At 42.5% G+C, this 15,206-nt stretch overlaps 1 protein-coding gene across 5 annotated transcripts in view; it reads right to left on the bottom strand.

The window, feature by feature from the left end:
• Positions 1–15,206, bottom strand: part of slc25a46 (solute carrier family 25 member 46) — a 57,435-nt gene that overhangs the window by 14,101 nt on the left and 28,128 nt on the right. For all 5 annotated transcript variants that reach the window (XR_013579903.1, XM_078566118.1, XM_078566112.1 and 2 more), the window contains 3 exons: positions 14,109–14,209; positions 11,949–12,005; positions 6,448–6,505 (listed from right to left, as the gene is read on the bottom strand). Coding sequence is in view for 4 of the 5 variants with exons in the window: in XM_078566118.1 (XP_078422244.1) it covers positions 6,448–6,505; positions 11,949–12,005; positions 14,109–14,209 (216 nt within the window). In the remaining variant the exon portion in view is untranslated. The remainder of the gene's footprint in view (positions 1–6,447; positions 6,506–11,948; positions 12,006–14,108; positions 14,210–15,206) is intronic.

The raw sequence follows: 15,206 nt of genomic DNA, 5'->3' as shown, positions 1-15,206 counted from the left end.
GTTTGGGGAAAGAAATCTGCTGCTCTTACCTGGTCTGGTCTACACTACACGCGACTCCAGACCCACAGCTATGTGGTTGACACAAATGGCCTAGCAAGCCAAATTGTAACAAACTGCTACAAAGTCACAAAAAAAGAATGAAAGGTGGCAGCTCACCACCACCTTCTCAAGGGCAACAAATATAGAAGCCCACATCCCATGAATGAATGAAGGGGGAAAAAAAATTCTGGTAAATCCCTCCAAGGCCAGTTTATACTTCTTATGGTGCTGAAATCTACTTATAGTACTTCGGCTGTGGCCTAATCATGCAGGCTGTACAGTTATAGCATAACATCTGGTATGTCCTTTAGGGAAGGAAATCGGTCGTCTTTACCTGGTCTGGTCTGTATTCTAGTTCTCTGGATGTAAAGGCCAGCATTTCATTAACATTTTTGATTATTTTCTGTACTTTTTCATTACATTTTAATGATCTATGTACATGAACCAACAAGTCTCTTTGAACGTCCGATGTTTTGAGCTTTTCACCATATGGAAAGTACTCTATTCCATTACTTTTACGTCCAAAGTCGATGAACTCACATTTGCCTACATGGAAATCTATTTGCCACAGTTTCGTCCATTTGCTTAATCTACTAGTATGTCTTTGCAATGTTAGCTTCCATCTACACTGCTTACAATCCTGACAATCTTGTCTTTGACAAAATTGGAAATGCCGCTTACTGTCCCATCATCTAAGCGGTTAATATGTGGTGAATAGTTGAGGCCCCAGCAAAGATTCCCAAAAGATACTACTAGTCACATCCTGCCAATTAGAGTACCTGACCTTTATTCCTACTCTTGCCTCCTGCTGCTCATCTTGTCCACAAGTCCCAACTCCTGCTCTCTTCGTTCTATTTCCACAAATGAACCATTCTCTTTCCTCAGGTTTTGTCTATCTCTTCTTCAAATCTGCTGTCATCACCCCTCTCAAAAAAAACCCTTCCTTCCTTACAATCTGCTGTCCAATCTCCAACTTCCATTTCCTCTTTAAAGTCCTTGAACATGTTGTCACCTTCCAAACCTGTGCCCATCTTTCCTGGAACACTCATGTTTGAATCACTTTTATCTGGTTTCTGTCCTGCCACAGTACTGAAATTGCTCTCATCAGTGATAAATGACATCATGCATAACTGATGAGGGGAAACTTTCCCTCCTCGTTCTTCTCAACCGGTCTGCAGCCTTTCACGGTCGATCACACCATCCTTCTCCAATGTCTTTCGACCTTTTTTCCAGTTGGGTGGGGCTGCACTAGCCTGGTTCCATTCTTATCCATCTAATCATAGCAAGAGAATCACCATCAATGGTTTCTGTTCCCATTCGCAACGTTACCTCTGGTGTTCCCCAAGAATCTATCTCTAGGGCCCCTCCACCCTATTTCTCATTCAATTGCTCCATCAGTGACATCATCCAAAAACACATCAGTTTCTCATGCATCTTGGTGACACCCAGTTTGACCTCATCATCACCTCTCTCGACCCCTCTCCATCTCTAAATTTCAGGCTGTTTATCGAACAGTGTTCGCTGAGCATAAATTTCGTTCAATTAAATATGAGGGAAGACCAAAGGCATTGTCTTTAGTTTCCACCACAAACTCAGCTCTCTTGTCACCAATTCCATCCTTCTCCCTAGCAACTGTCTGAAGTTGAACCAGACTGTTCTCGCAAAGCAAAAACAGAATTACCTGGAAAAACTCAGCAGGTCCGGCAGCATCGACGGAGAAGAAGAGTTGACGTTTCGTGTCCTCATGACCCTTCAGCAGAACTGAGTAAAGTTAGGAGAGGGGTGAAATATAAGCTGGTTTAAGGTTGGGGGGGGGGGGGGTTGTAGTGATTCTGGAGATAAGCAAGCAGTGATAGGAGCAGATAATCAAAAGATGTCACAGACAAAAGGAACAAAGGGGTGTTAAAGGTGGTGATATTATCTAAGAAAATGTGCTAATTAAGAATGGATGGCAGGACACTCAAGATACAGCTCTAGTGGGTTGGGGTGGAAAGATTGACAGGGTATTACAGTTATAGATTTAAAAATAATGGAAATAGGTGGGAAAAGAAAAATCTATATAAATTATTGGAAAAAACAAAAGGGAGGGGGAAGAAACGGAAAGGGGGTGGGGATGGGGGAGGGAGTTTAAGATCTAAAGTTGTTGAATTCAATATTCAGCCTGGAAGGCTATAAAGTGCCTAGTCGGAAGATGAGGTGCTATTCCTCCAGTTTGCGTTGGGCTTCACTGGAACAATGCAGCAAGCCAAGGACAGACATGTGGGCAAGAGAGCAGGGTGGAGTGTTAAAATGGCAAGCGACAGGGAAGTTTGGGTCTTTCTTGCGGACAGACCGCAGGTGTTCTGCAAAGCGGTCGCCCAGTTTGCGTTTGGTCTCTCCAATGTATAGGAGACCACACTGGGAGCAACGAATGCAGTAGACTAACTTAGGAGAAATGCAAGTGAAATGCTGCTTCACTTGAAAGGAGTGTTTGGGCCCTTGGACGGTGAGGAGAGAGGAAGTGAAGGGCCAGGTGTTGCATCTTCTGCGTGGGCATGGGGAGGTGCCAAAGGTGGGGGTTGAGGAGTAGGGGGTGATGGAGGAGTGGACCAGGGTGTCCCGGAGGGAACGATCCCTACGGAATGCCGCCGGGGGGGTGAAGGGAAGATGTGTTTGGTGGTGGCATCATGCTGGAGTTGGCGGAAATGGAGGAGGATGATCCTTTGAATGCGGAGGCTGGTGGGGTGATCGGTGATCTGGTGGGTGTTCTCACAACCTGTGTCATATTTGACCCCAAGATGAGCTTTCAGCCACATATTGTGCAATCATGAAAACTGCCAATTTCCACCTGCATAACATCACACATCTCTGCCTCTGCTCATCTGTTGCTGAAGCCCTCAGCATACCTCTTTATTAACTTTACCTTTATTAATTCCAGACTTGCCTATTCTAACCAACTGCTGGCCTGCCTCCCACATTCTGTCAAATGTAAACATGAGGTCATCCAAAACTCTGCTGTTTGTGCCCTAACTCACCAAACCCAATTCATCCATCAGCCCTGTGCTTGCTGATCTACAATTGCTCCCGGTTAAGTCTCAAATTTTAAAATTCTCATCCCTGTTTTCAAATCCCTCCTTGACTTCATTTTGGCCTATTGCAGTAATCTCCTCCAGCCCTACAATACTCCAAGATATAGATGATTCTCTTCACATCCCCAATATTTATCTTTGCACCACAGGTGGCCATGCCTTCATCTGCCTAGGCCCCAAGCTCTGGAATTCCCTCCCTAAACCTCTCCATCTCTCTTTCCTACTTTAAGATATTCCTTAAACCTACCTCTTTGGCTAAGCTTTTGGTCATTTTTAAAAACTTCATTTACAGGATGTGGGTGTCGCTGGCTAGGCCCGCATTTATTGCCCATCCCTATTTGCCCTTGAGAAGGTGGTGAGCTGCCTTCTTGAACTGTTGCAGTCCCTTTGGTTATAGGTACACCTACAGTGCTGTTAAGGAGGGAGTGCCAGGATTTTGACCCAGCGACAGTGAAGGAATGGCGATATATTTCCAAGTCAGTATGGTAAGTGGCTTGGAGGGGAACTTCCAGGTTGTCACGTTCCCATGCATTTGCTGCCCTTGTCCTTCTACATGGTAGCAGTCGTGGGTTTTGAAGGTGCTGCCTAAGGAGAGTTGGTGAGTTTCTGCAGTGCATCTTGTAGATGGTACACACTGCTGCTACTGTGCGTCGGTAGTGGGGGGAGTGATTGCCACTCCATCAACAAACAAACAAACAAACAAACAAACAAACAGGTGGCTGCTCTGTTCTGGATGGTGTCTTGAGTGTTGTTGGAGGTGCTCTCATCCAGGCATTTGGAGAGTATTCCATCACACTCTTGCCAGGTGCCTTGTAGATGATGGACAGGCTTTGGGAAGTCAGGGGGCGAATTTATTGCCACAGGGTTCCTAGCCTCTGACCTGCTCTTGTAGCCACAGTATTTATATGGCCAGTCTAGATCAGTTTCTGGTCAATGCTAACTGACTGGACATTGATAGTGGGGATTCAGCAATGGTAATGCCACTGAATGTCAAAGGGCAATGGTTAGATTCTCTCTTGTGGGGATGGCCATTGCCTGGCAGTTGGGTGGCGCGAATGTTCCTTGCCACTTGTCAGCCCAAGCCTGGATATTGTCCAGGTCTTGCTGCATTTGGTCATGGACTGCTTCAATATTTAAGGAGTCACGAATGGTGTTGAATATTGTGCAATCATCAGCCAACATCCCCACTTCTAACCTTATGATGGAAGGAAGGTCATTGAAGCAGCTGAAGATGGTTGGGCATAGGACACTACCCTGGAGGAACTCCTGCAGTGATGTCCTGGAACTGAGATGATTGACCTCCAACAACCACAACCATCTACCTTTGTTCTAGGTATGACTCCAACCAAAGAGTTTTCCCTGATTCCCATTGACTCCAGTTTTGCTAGGGTTCCTTGATGCCACACTCAGTCAAATGCAGCCTTGATGTCAAGGGCAGTCACTCTCACCTCACCTCGGGAGTTCAGCTTTTTTGCCCAATTTTGAACCAAGGCTGTAGTGAGGTCAGAAGCTGAGTGACCCTGGCAGAACCCAAACTGAGCATCAGTAAGCTGTTTATTGCTAAGCACATGCTGCTTGATAGCACTGTTGATCACACCTTCCATCACTTTACTGATGACTGAGGGTGGGTAGGTAGTTGGTGGGGTGGATTGGTCTTGCTTTTTGTGTACAGGACACACCTGGGCAATTTTCCACATTGCCGGAGAAATGCCAGTGTTGTAGCTGTACTGGAACAGCTTGGCTAGGGCCGCAGTAAATCCTGGAGCATAAGTCTTCAGTACTATTGCCAGAATATTGTCAAGGCCCATAGCCTTTGCAGTAGCCAGTGCCTTTAGCCATTTCTTGATATCACATGGAGTGAATCGAATTGGCTGAAGACTGGCACCGTGATGCTGGGGGCGTCCGAGATCATCCACTCGGCACTTCCGGCTGAAGGTTCTTCTAAATGCTTCAGCCTTATATTTTGCACTGATGTGCTGGGCCTCCCCATCATTGAGGATGGGAATATTTGTGGAGCCGCCTCCTCCAGTGAGATGGTTAATTGTCCACCACCATTCAACTGGATGTGACAGGACTGTGGAGCTTACGTCTGATCCGTTGTTTGTGGGATCACTTAACTGCGTCGATTGCATGCTGCTTATGCTGTTTGGCACACGAGTAGTCCAGTGTTGTAGCTTCACCAGGCTGACACCTCATTTTTAGTTATGGCTGGAGCATGCCCTCCTGAACTTTTCAAAGAACCAGGGTTGATCCCTTGGGTTGGTGGTAATGGTAGAGTGGGGGATATGCCAGACCATGAGGTTACAGATTGTGATCTAGTACAATTCTGCTGCTGATGGCCCACAGCACCTCATGGCTGCCGAGTTTCAAGTTTGATCTGTTTGAAATCTATCCCACTTAGCAGTGGTAGAGCTACACAACACGATGGAGGGTATTCTCAATGTGATGATGGGACTTCGTCTCCACAAAGACTGTGTGGTGCTCACTCCAACTGACACTGTCATGGACAGATGCATCTGCAACAAGGTTGGTGAGGATGAGATCAAGTATGTTTTTCCCTCACCACCTGCCACAGACCCAGTCTAGCAGCTATGTCTTTTAGGATTCGGCCAACTGGGTCTGCAGTGGTGCTACTGAGCCTCTCTTGGTGATGGACATTGAAGTCCCCCACCCAGAGTACATTCTGCACCTCTGCCACACTCAATGCTTTCTCCAACGTGGAGGAGCACTGGTTCATCAGCTGAAGGGGGGGCGGCAGGTGAGGGGATGATAATCAGCAGGTGATTTCCTTGCCCACGTTTGACCTGGTGCCATGAGGCTTCATGGGGTTTGGAGTCGATGTTGAGGACTCCCAGGAAAACTCCTGACTGTATGCCACTGTGCTGCCACCTCTGCTGGGTCTGTCCTGCCGGTGGGACGGGACATACTCAGGGATGGTGAGGGTGGTGTTTGGGACATTATCTGTAAGGTATGATTCTGAGAGTATGACTGTCAGGCTGTTGCTTGACTAGTCTGTGAGACAGCTCTCCCAACTTTGACACAAGTCCTCAGATGTTAGTAAGGAGGACTTTGCAGGGTTGACAGGGCTGAGTTTGCCATTGTAGTTTCTGGTCCCTAGGTCGATGCCGGGTGTCCGTCCGGTTTCTCGGATATGACTGACTGAATGACCTTCTTTGTACCTCATACGTCAAAGGATTCATGGTTATTACAGTAAATGATCATTGTCACACCATTCCCCAATTTTTTAAATGCTATTCAATAGTTGGCAGTTAAATAAGGCAACATTTACTTCACACAGTGTGATAGATAAATTTTGTTAACACAGAGAATGAAAGTTTACCTGCACGGTCTCAATTAAACTAGCTGAGTAAAAAGGCAATGCCACTGCACAGGTCAACCTGTAGGAAATAAGTTTTTTTTTAAAATAAGAGGTTTTTTAAAATAAAAAAACAGTCTATATAAAATTACTAAAGTTCATGACTATGTTTAAATCCACTAAAAATTGCCCATTATCCACTGCAATTTCAAGGAAGACAAAATTATAAAATACTAAGGGAAAAGTGACAGTTTTAATTATCTATTAAATCCACAGCACCAACTTTAAAAAAATAAATCACACTGGATGTCCCATAGATGGGTACCAGGAGAACTATATTTCTAATTTACACTAATGGCAGATTTAGAAGCTCATGCAAACTAGCCACATTTGCAGAAAATACCAAACTAGGAAGAGCTCTTGAATCTGAGGATTCAGCTCAGGAATTGTTAAATTAACAAAATATGTAAATGAATAGAGCAAGACGAATTAAATTTATTCCAGACAATTGTATGACACTGCAAACGAGGGAGGGAAAATAAGTAATGTGTGTGCTCTTTGAAATAGCTAAAGATGACGAAAGAGGTTTAAGAGTTTCATATACTTAGCTAATATGTCAATTGCTAAGAAACGCAATAAACAAAGCAAATGGAATACTGGACTATATATCTAGAACAACACAGTACAAGTCAGAGGGAGTCATGGTTTATACAACTTGAACACTGCGTCCAAAGCTGATGTCCAAGACATGAAGGATATTCTAGCTCTGGAGGCAGTTCATGAAACAGATTCCTTGTGCCAAAAAACAATGTTATGAGGAAATGCTATACTTTTTTTTTTGGAAGAAAAAGTGAAATTATTGAGTTATGGAAGACATATGTGGGAGGTGGAATATTTGACTGTCCAGGTGTGGGTCGATTTAAGTTTTGTTTTTGCAATAAAGACAGGCTGAGTTTCTTGTACACAGAATTGAAGAGATCAAAAGTGGCTTGCAAATCTGGTGCAGAGTGGGCAACGACACCATCCTCATCTGCAAACTGTAAATCATGTATGTTTATGGTGGTCAGTTTAGTTTTGGCACAGAGGTGACTGAGGTTGCAAAATATTCCATCTAAGCAGTATTTGGTAGATCAACCTCCCTCTGGTGAGTTTGAGGTAAATAGCTATGTCAGGTAAATTGTAAATAGAATGGGGGCTATCGCATAGCCTTGCTTGTCATCGATCCAGATTTTGAAGGCGTCTGTTTCAGATCTCCTACTTAAAGACAGTTGCAGTCATATAGTCATGAAAAATTGTGAAGAAGTTTCTTAGGCATCCAAATCTTTGGAGCACAGCCACAGGGCTTCGCAATTTACTGAGCCAAATGCTTTGGTGAGATCGATAAATGTGAAGAGTTCCTGGTGGTGTTCTCTATTTATCTGACAACAAGACCATGTTAGCGGTTCCTCTGGAAGACCTAAAGTCACACTGTCTCTCTGGGAGGATTTCCTCAGCCACAGGAAGTAGGTGATTCAGGAGAATGCAAGTTAGGATTTTCCCTGCTATGGATAAGAGCGAAACACCTTGATGCTTCCCACATCATGATTTCTCTCTCTTCTTGAAGATGGTTACAATTGTCACATTCCTGAAGTCGGGGAGGAGTTCTTTTTTCTCCCAAATCCACAGGATGAGTGCATGAGTCCTAATATGAGTAAAAGTCCACCAGATTTGAAGACCTCAGCTGGAATATCATCAGGGCTACAGACTGTTGTCTTTCAACTGTTTGATTGCTTGCTGCAGCTCTCCCATCGATTGTGGTTCACTTCACCCATGGATTCTACCACAGGGTGCTTGGGGAAAGCCTGGAGAGCATCAGCTGCTGCTGTGGATTCACAGTTGAAGAGTTGCTGAAAACGTTCTTTCCATTACTGACGGATGGCATCGTCATCCTTAAGAGGGGAAACACTATCCTGTGAGTGAAGAAGAATTTGTCCATTTGACCTTGGTCTGTAGATGGCTCTGGTGGTTTCCAAAAGCTTTGTATGTCATGATGGGTGGCATATTGATGGATCTCAGGATTTACATTTGTTGGTAAATGGTAAAAAAGGTAAATCTATGACATTATTTGAAATTAAATAGTGATAGTAGGGCAAGGGGAATTAGATCGAAATTCGTAAAAAGCAAATTTAGAAACTATTTCAAGCAAGTCTGCACACAAGGGATTATTAATACATGGGAGTACAGACAAAAATCTTGAAATTATTGAATATCATGATGTTCACATAGTCAAAGGGTATAGGGAGTAGACAGGGAAGTACTGAGGCCACAAGTAGATCAGCCAGGATTTTATCAAATGGCTGAGCAGGCACAAGGGGCCAAAAGGCCTGTGCCTAGCTCATGGGTGACTTCAATATACATATTGACTGGGCAAACCAAATTAGCAATAATACTGTGGCAGATGAATTCTTGAAATGTGTACGAGATGTTTTTATAGACCAGTATGTCGAGGAACTGACTAGGGAACATGCTATCCTAGACTTGGTATTGTCCAATGAGAAGGGTTTAATTATTAATAACCTTGTTGTGCGGGGTCTTTTAGTGAACAGTGTCTATAACATGACAGAATTCTTCATTAGGATGGAAAGTGAAGCAGTCAGATCTGAAACTAGGGTCCTAAATCTTAAAGGAAATTACGAAGGTATGAGGTGTGAGATGGCTAAGATAGATTGGGGAACATAATTAAAAGACATGACGGTGGATAGACAATGGCTAATATTTAAGGAACAAATGTATACATCGCAACGGTTATAAATTTCTTTCTGGCACAGAAACACAACAGAAACAGCAGCCCAACCATGGCTAACGAAAGAAATTAAGGATAATATTAGATCCAAATAGGCGTCATATAAAGTTGATAGAAAAAGTAGCTAACCTGAGGATTAGGAGCAGTTTATAATTTAGCAGAGGAGAACCAAGAGATTGATTAAGAGGGGAAAAATAGAGTATGAGAGTAAACTTGCAAGGAACATAAATGCAGACTGTAAAAGCTTTTATGAGTATGTATAAGGAAAAAAAAGAGAAAAAGATTAGTGAAGACAAATGTAGGTCCCTTACAGTCTGAAACGGGAGAATTTACAATAGAGAAGAAAATGGCAGAGCAATTAAACAACTACTTTAGTTCTGTCTTCGCAGAGGAAGACACAAATAACTTCCCAGAAATACTAGGGAACCAAAGGCCTAGTGAGAAGGAGGAATTGAAGGAAATTATTATTACTAAAACAATAGTGCTGGAGAAATTAATGGAACTGAAAGCCGATAAATCCCCAGGGCCCGATAATCTACATCCCAGGGTATTAAAGGTGGTGGCCATGGAAATAGTGAATGCGTTGGTTGTCATTTTCCAAAATTCTGCAGATCTGGAACAGACCCGGCAGATTAGAGAGTGGAAAACGTAACCCCACTATTTAAAAAAAGGGAGAAAACAGAAAAATACAGATCAGTTAGCCTAACATCAATAGTAGGGAAAATGCTAGTCTATTATAAAGGATGTGATAACAGGGCACTTTGAAAATATCAATGGGATTCGACAAAGTCAACATGGATTTATGAGAGGGAACTTATGTTTGACAAACGTGGAGTTCTTTGAGGACGTAACTAGCAGAACAGATAAGGGAGAACCAATGGATGTGGTCTTCTTGGATTTTCAGAAAGCTTTAGAGGTTAGTGTATAAAATTAAAGCACATTGGATTGGGGGAATATATTAGCATGGATTGAGAATTGGTTAGCAGACAGGAAACAGAGTAGGAATAAATAGGAATACCTGGAAAAACGCAGCATGTCTGACAGCATCTGCGGAGAGGAGTACAGTTAACGTTTCGAGTCCGTATGACTCTTCACCAGAGTCATACGGACTCGAAACGTAAACCGTATTCCTCTCCGCAGATGCTGTCAGACCTGCTGAGTTTTTCCAGGTATTTTTGTTTTTGTTTCAGATTTCCAGCATCCGTAGTTTTTTGCTTTTATCTTAGGAATAAATAGGTCTTTTTCAGAGTGGTAGGCAATGACTAGTGGGGCACTGCAGGGATCAGTGCTTGGGCCCCAGCTATTCACAATATATATCGATGATTTGGATGAGGGAACCAAATGTAATATTTCCAAGTTTGTTGACGACACAAACCTTGGTGGGAATGTGAGCACTGAGGAGGGTGTTAAGAGGCTTGAGGGCGATTTAGACAGGTTGAGTGAGTGGGCAAATACATGGCAGAAGTAGTATAACGTGGATAAGTGTGAAGTTATCCATTTTGGAAGGAAAAACAGAATAGCAGAGTATTATTTAAATGGCGATAGATTGGGAAATGTTGATGTACAAAGGGACCTGGGTGACCTTGTACACCAATCATTGAAAACAAGCATGCAGGAGCAGCAAGCAGTTAAGACAGGCAAATGGTATGTTGGCCTTCATTGCAATACGACTTGAGTACAGAAGCAAGGATGTCTGACAGCAGCTGTACAGGGCCTTGGTGAGACCACACCTGGAGTAGCGTGTGCAGTTTTGGTCTGCGTGCCTAAGAAAGGATATACTGGCCATAGAAGGAGTGCAGTGAAGGTTCACCAGGCTGATTGCTGGGATGGTGGGATTGTCGCATGAGGAGAGATTGGGCCGACCAGGCCTGTATTCACTGGAGTTTAGAAGAATCAGAGGAGATCTGATTGAAACATATAAAATTCTGACAGGGGTGGACCGACTGAACGAAGGGAATCATACTTCCTCTGGACAGGAGGGTCTAGACCAAGGGGTCACAGTCTCAGGATACAGGGTAGACCATTAGGACTGAGATGAGGAGAAACTTCTTCATTCAGGTGGTGAACCTATGGCATTCTCTACTACAGAAGGCTGCGGAGGCCAAGTCACTGAACATATTTAAGGGGGAAATAGGTAGATTTCTGGACCGTAAAGGTATCTAGGGGTATGGGGAGAGTGCAGGAGTATGGGCGTTGAGGTAGAGGATCAGCCATGGTCATATTGAATGGTGGAGCAGGCTCAAAGGGCCGAGTGACCTACTCCTGTTCCTATTTTCTATGTTATGGCTGTGATATCCAATTATAAGTCTGGGCAGACGAGCTAAGTTGGCCCAAAAAGCCTGTCTAATCTCCTTCCACTTTGTGATCTTCAGAGTCGACCAATCTTAGAAAGACCTTTTTGAACGACTTCTATGCAGCTATGCCTGACAAGGGATTCTGGGACTTGATATATTGGGAACAAACAATTATCAAATTCCATTTTTAATTAAAAAACAATGTTAATTATCAAACCCCATAATGCAGTACATCGTCCGAGTTGAAGAATAGGATATGTAGTCATTAGATGGCTCCAAGTACAAAACTAGTGTTAACGGTCTAAAAATTAGCAAACCTGGTTATTTATGCCTTAGCCAGACTGTAATTAGACTACGTAAATGCCAAAATAACCCATAGCCATCAACAGTTTCAAGAGGTACAATTTTCAAACCAAACAAGAAGTCACATGATTCTTCTTGCAACTTACCCTTTCAGTACAAGGTGACCAGCTATTTGCTTTGGACTCCATTTATGGGAAACCTCTCTGCAATACAATAAAACTTTACAAGATAATGCTGTACAGATTAAATATTAAATTATGTAAGCTAAAATAGTGCCATAGTAGAATATAACACCTAAAAGTAAAACTTCCAAGCAGCATCTTGTATAAAGGGGAGTGATAATCAGAAGTTTAGCTGCTGGTAAACTAAATGCAATCATCTTCCCAACAAAACTCACTAAATTTCAATTTCTAGTTAACAACCCAACTTTAAGTTATAGCTCATAGAAGTGAAAGCAGCAACATGGATACTAAATTGGCTGAGTGATAGGAAACAGCAAGTGGTGGTTAATGGATGTTTTTTGGGCTGGAGGAAGGTTTCCAATGAAGTTCTCTAGGGGTCAGTGTTGGGACCCTTGCTTTTCCTGATTTTTATTAATGACCTAGACCTTGGTGCACAGGGCACAATTTCAAAGTTTGTGGATGATACAAAACTTGGAAGAATAGCGAACTGTAAGGAGGATAGTTTGAACTTCAGAAGGACATAGACAAGTTAGTGGAATGGGCAGAAAGGTGGCAAATTAAGTTCAATGTGGAGGAATGCAAGGAGATTCATTTTGGTAGGAAGAACATGAAGAGGCAATATAAAATAAAGGGCACTACCTTAAAGGGGGTGCAGGAGCAGAGTGACCTGGGTGTACATACGCACAAGTCATTGAAGGTGGCAGGGTGGGTCGAGAGAACAGTTAATAAAGCATACAATATCCTAGGCTTCATTAATAGGGCCATAGACTACAAGAGCAAGGAGGTTATGTTGAGCTTGTATAAGACACTAGTTCGGCCTCACCTGGAGTATTGTGTCCAGTTTTGGGTGCTGCACGTCAGGAAAGATGTGAAGGTGTTGGAGAGAGTGCAAAAAAGATTCACGAAAATGGTTCCAGAGGTGAGGAACTTTAGATATGAAGATAGGTTGGAGGGGTTAGGATGGTTTTCCTTGGAGAAAAAAGGCTAAGAGGAGATTTGATAGAGTTATTCAAAATCACGAGGGGCATGGGCAGATTAGATAGGGAGAAACTATTCCCACTTGTGAAAGGGATGAGAACAAGAAGGCACAGGTTTAAAGTAATTTACCAAAGAAGCAAAAAGCGATGTGAGAGAAAAACTTATTCATGCAGTGAGTGGTTAAGGTCTGGAATGCACTGCCTGATGTCAATGTTTTATTAATTACATTGCTACGGTTTAGTGGCAATTACATTGTTACGGTTTAGTGGCAATTACATTGTTAAACAGGCGATGGGTACTTGTAGACCTTTAAATGGGGATAGCTGGGACACTGGGGTATGGGAGTAGTGTTGACTGTGAACTAAGTTGAAAACTCAGAAAATGCTGGAAAAACTCAGCAGGTCTAACAACATCTGTGGAGAGAAAACAGAAGAGTCGTCACATGGACTCGAAACGTTAACTCTGTTTTCTCTCCACAGGCGCTGTTAAACCTGCTGAGTTTTTCCAGCATTTTCTGTTTTTCTTTCAGATTTCCAGCTTCCGCAGTATTTTGCTTTTAAGTTAATAAACTCTCTCCAGCAAAGAAAGCAGCAGTGTCTTAGTTTTAACTTCACCAACTGGCATGGATCCAGTTAACACCTCAAAGGTGTGTGATGGAGGCAGGTTCAATCAAGACATTCAAAAGGGAATTAGACTCTCATTTGAAAAAGAACAACATGCAGGGTTATGGGGAGAAGGTGGGAGAATAGCTCTAAGTGAATTGCTCATTCAGAGCTGGTGCAGACATGACGGGCTGAATGGCCTCCTTCTGCGCTGTAAGAATGCGAAAATTCTATATTGGAAAATTGATATTAAATGAAAAAATTCACTCAAACACATTGCATTGGTTTGACCACTTGAGCACATAAAAAAAACATGCATTTTCCCCAAATATATCTCAGCAGCATGTTTTCCAATAAAGTTTACTCACTGTGTACGTATTTTTAAATTTAATAATCAACCAATGATTTTTTTTTTAAAAATTCATTCATGGGAAATGGGCTTTGTTGCCTGGGCCAGCATTTACTGGCCATCCCTAGTTGCCCTTGAGAAGGTAGAGGTGTATAAATATAAGCAGTTTGCAGAAAGCACACAGATGGAACCTACCTGGGAAGTGGTGTGAATTCGCTGATGATGCCTTCAGTACCCAGTGCTATTCCTTGAACAATAAATGTGCTCCCCATACCTTTCCACAATCCTTTTAGGCCCTGCAAGTGTAAAATAGGAAATACAATCACTGTCTTTTTCTAAGTATTTATATTATTGATCTTATTATTCACATTATAAATAAGATTGGATAAAAAATATAAAATATGGGTGTCAATCAAAAGCAAGGGAAATGAGCTATTTTTTTTTTTAAACAAATGATAAACGTTTTTAGTACATTTCCTAAAGCTTATAATTTTTCAGATGCAGGGGTAAATTTCTTTTGCGTTGCCAGGCTTTCATTAGTCGATGGGATGCAGGGGAATAGAGAGTGAAAACGAGGACAGCTTACAAACAGAAGTTCAGAAGCTGGTGTGGAAACAATCCAAGTCTTCTAGAATTCAAGTCATTTTTAACCAGAACTCACCATGATTTCTTACTTTTAAGCTCTGCTTCAATGTGCATTACAACCAGGATTTGTGACTCTCTTTCTCTCCCCACAGGAAAAAGGTTATGAAAAATGTAAGCTGCAGATTACAACTGAAAACCAGGCAGGGGAGGATTGAAAAAGGATATAAGGCGGTAAAGGCAAAGATAGGGTATGAAATAAGAAATTAGGTAACATAAAAGGGACCCCATAAATCTTTTAAACAAATGAAAAGGATAATTGAAATGATGCAGCTGGTTAGCAACAAAAATGGCAATCTTGTGAAGGCAGAGGGCATGGCTCAGGTACTGAATGAATACATTACATCTGTCTTGACAGGAGGAGGAAGTTAATGCCAGAGTAGAGGAGGGTAGAATTATAGGATAATATAAAAAAAATAGCAAGGAGGTGCTAAATAGGTTGGAAAGACTCAAAGTTAAAAGTTAACTGGTCCAGATGGAATCGATTCTAGAATGGAGATCGAAAAAATTAGAGTGTCACAATCTTTCAATCCTCTTTGAACATTGGGCTGGTGCCAGAGGACTGGCAGGATTGCAAATGTTACACCCCTGTTCAAACCAGGGGAGAGAGATAAATGTAGTCACTCAAGCAGTCCAAAACCAGTGGTGGGA

Source organism: Cetorhinus maximus, chromosome 2, assembly GCF_964194155.1.
Source record: "Cetorhinus maximus chromosome 2, sCetMax3.hap1.1, whole genome shotgun sequence".
Classification (NCBI taxonomy): domain Eukaryota; kingdom Metazoa; phylum Chordata; class Chondrichthyes; order Lamniformes; family Cetorhinidae; genus Cetorhinus; species Cetorhinus maximus.
This window is presented reverse-complemented; position numbering and strand designations above follow the sequence as displayed.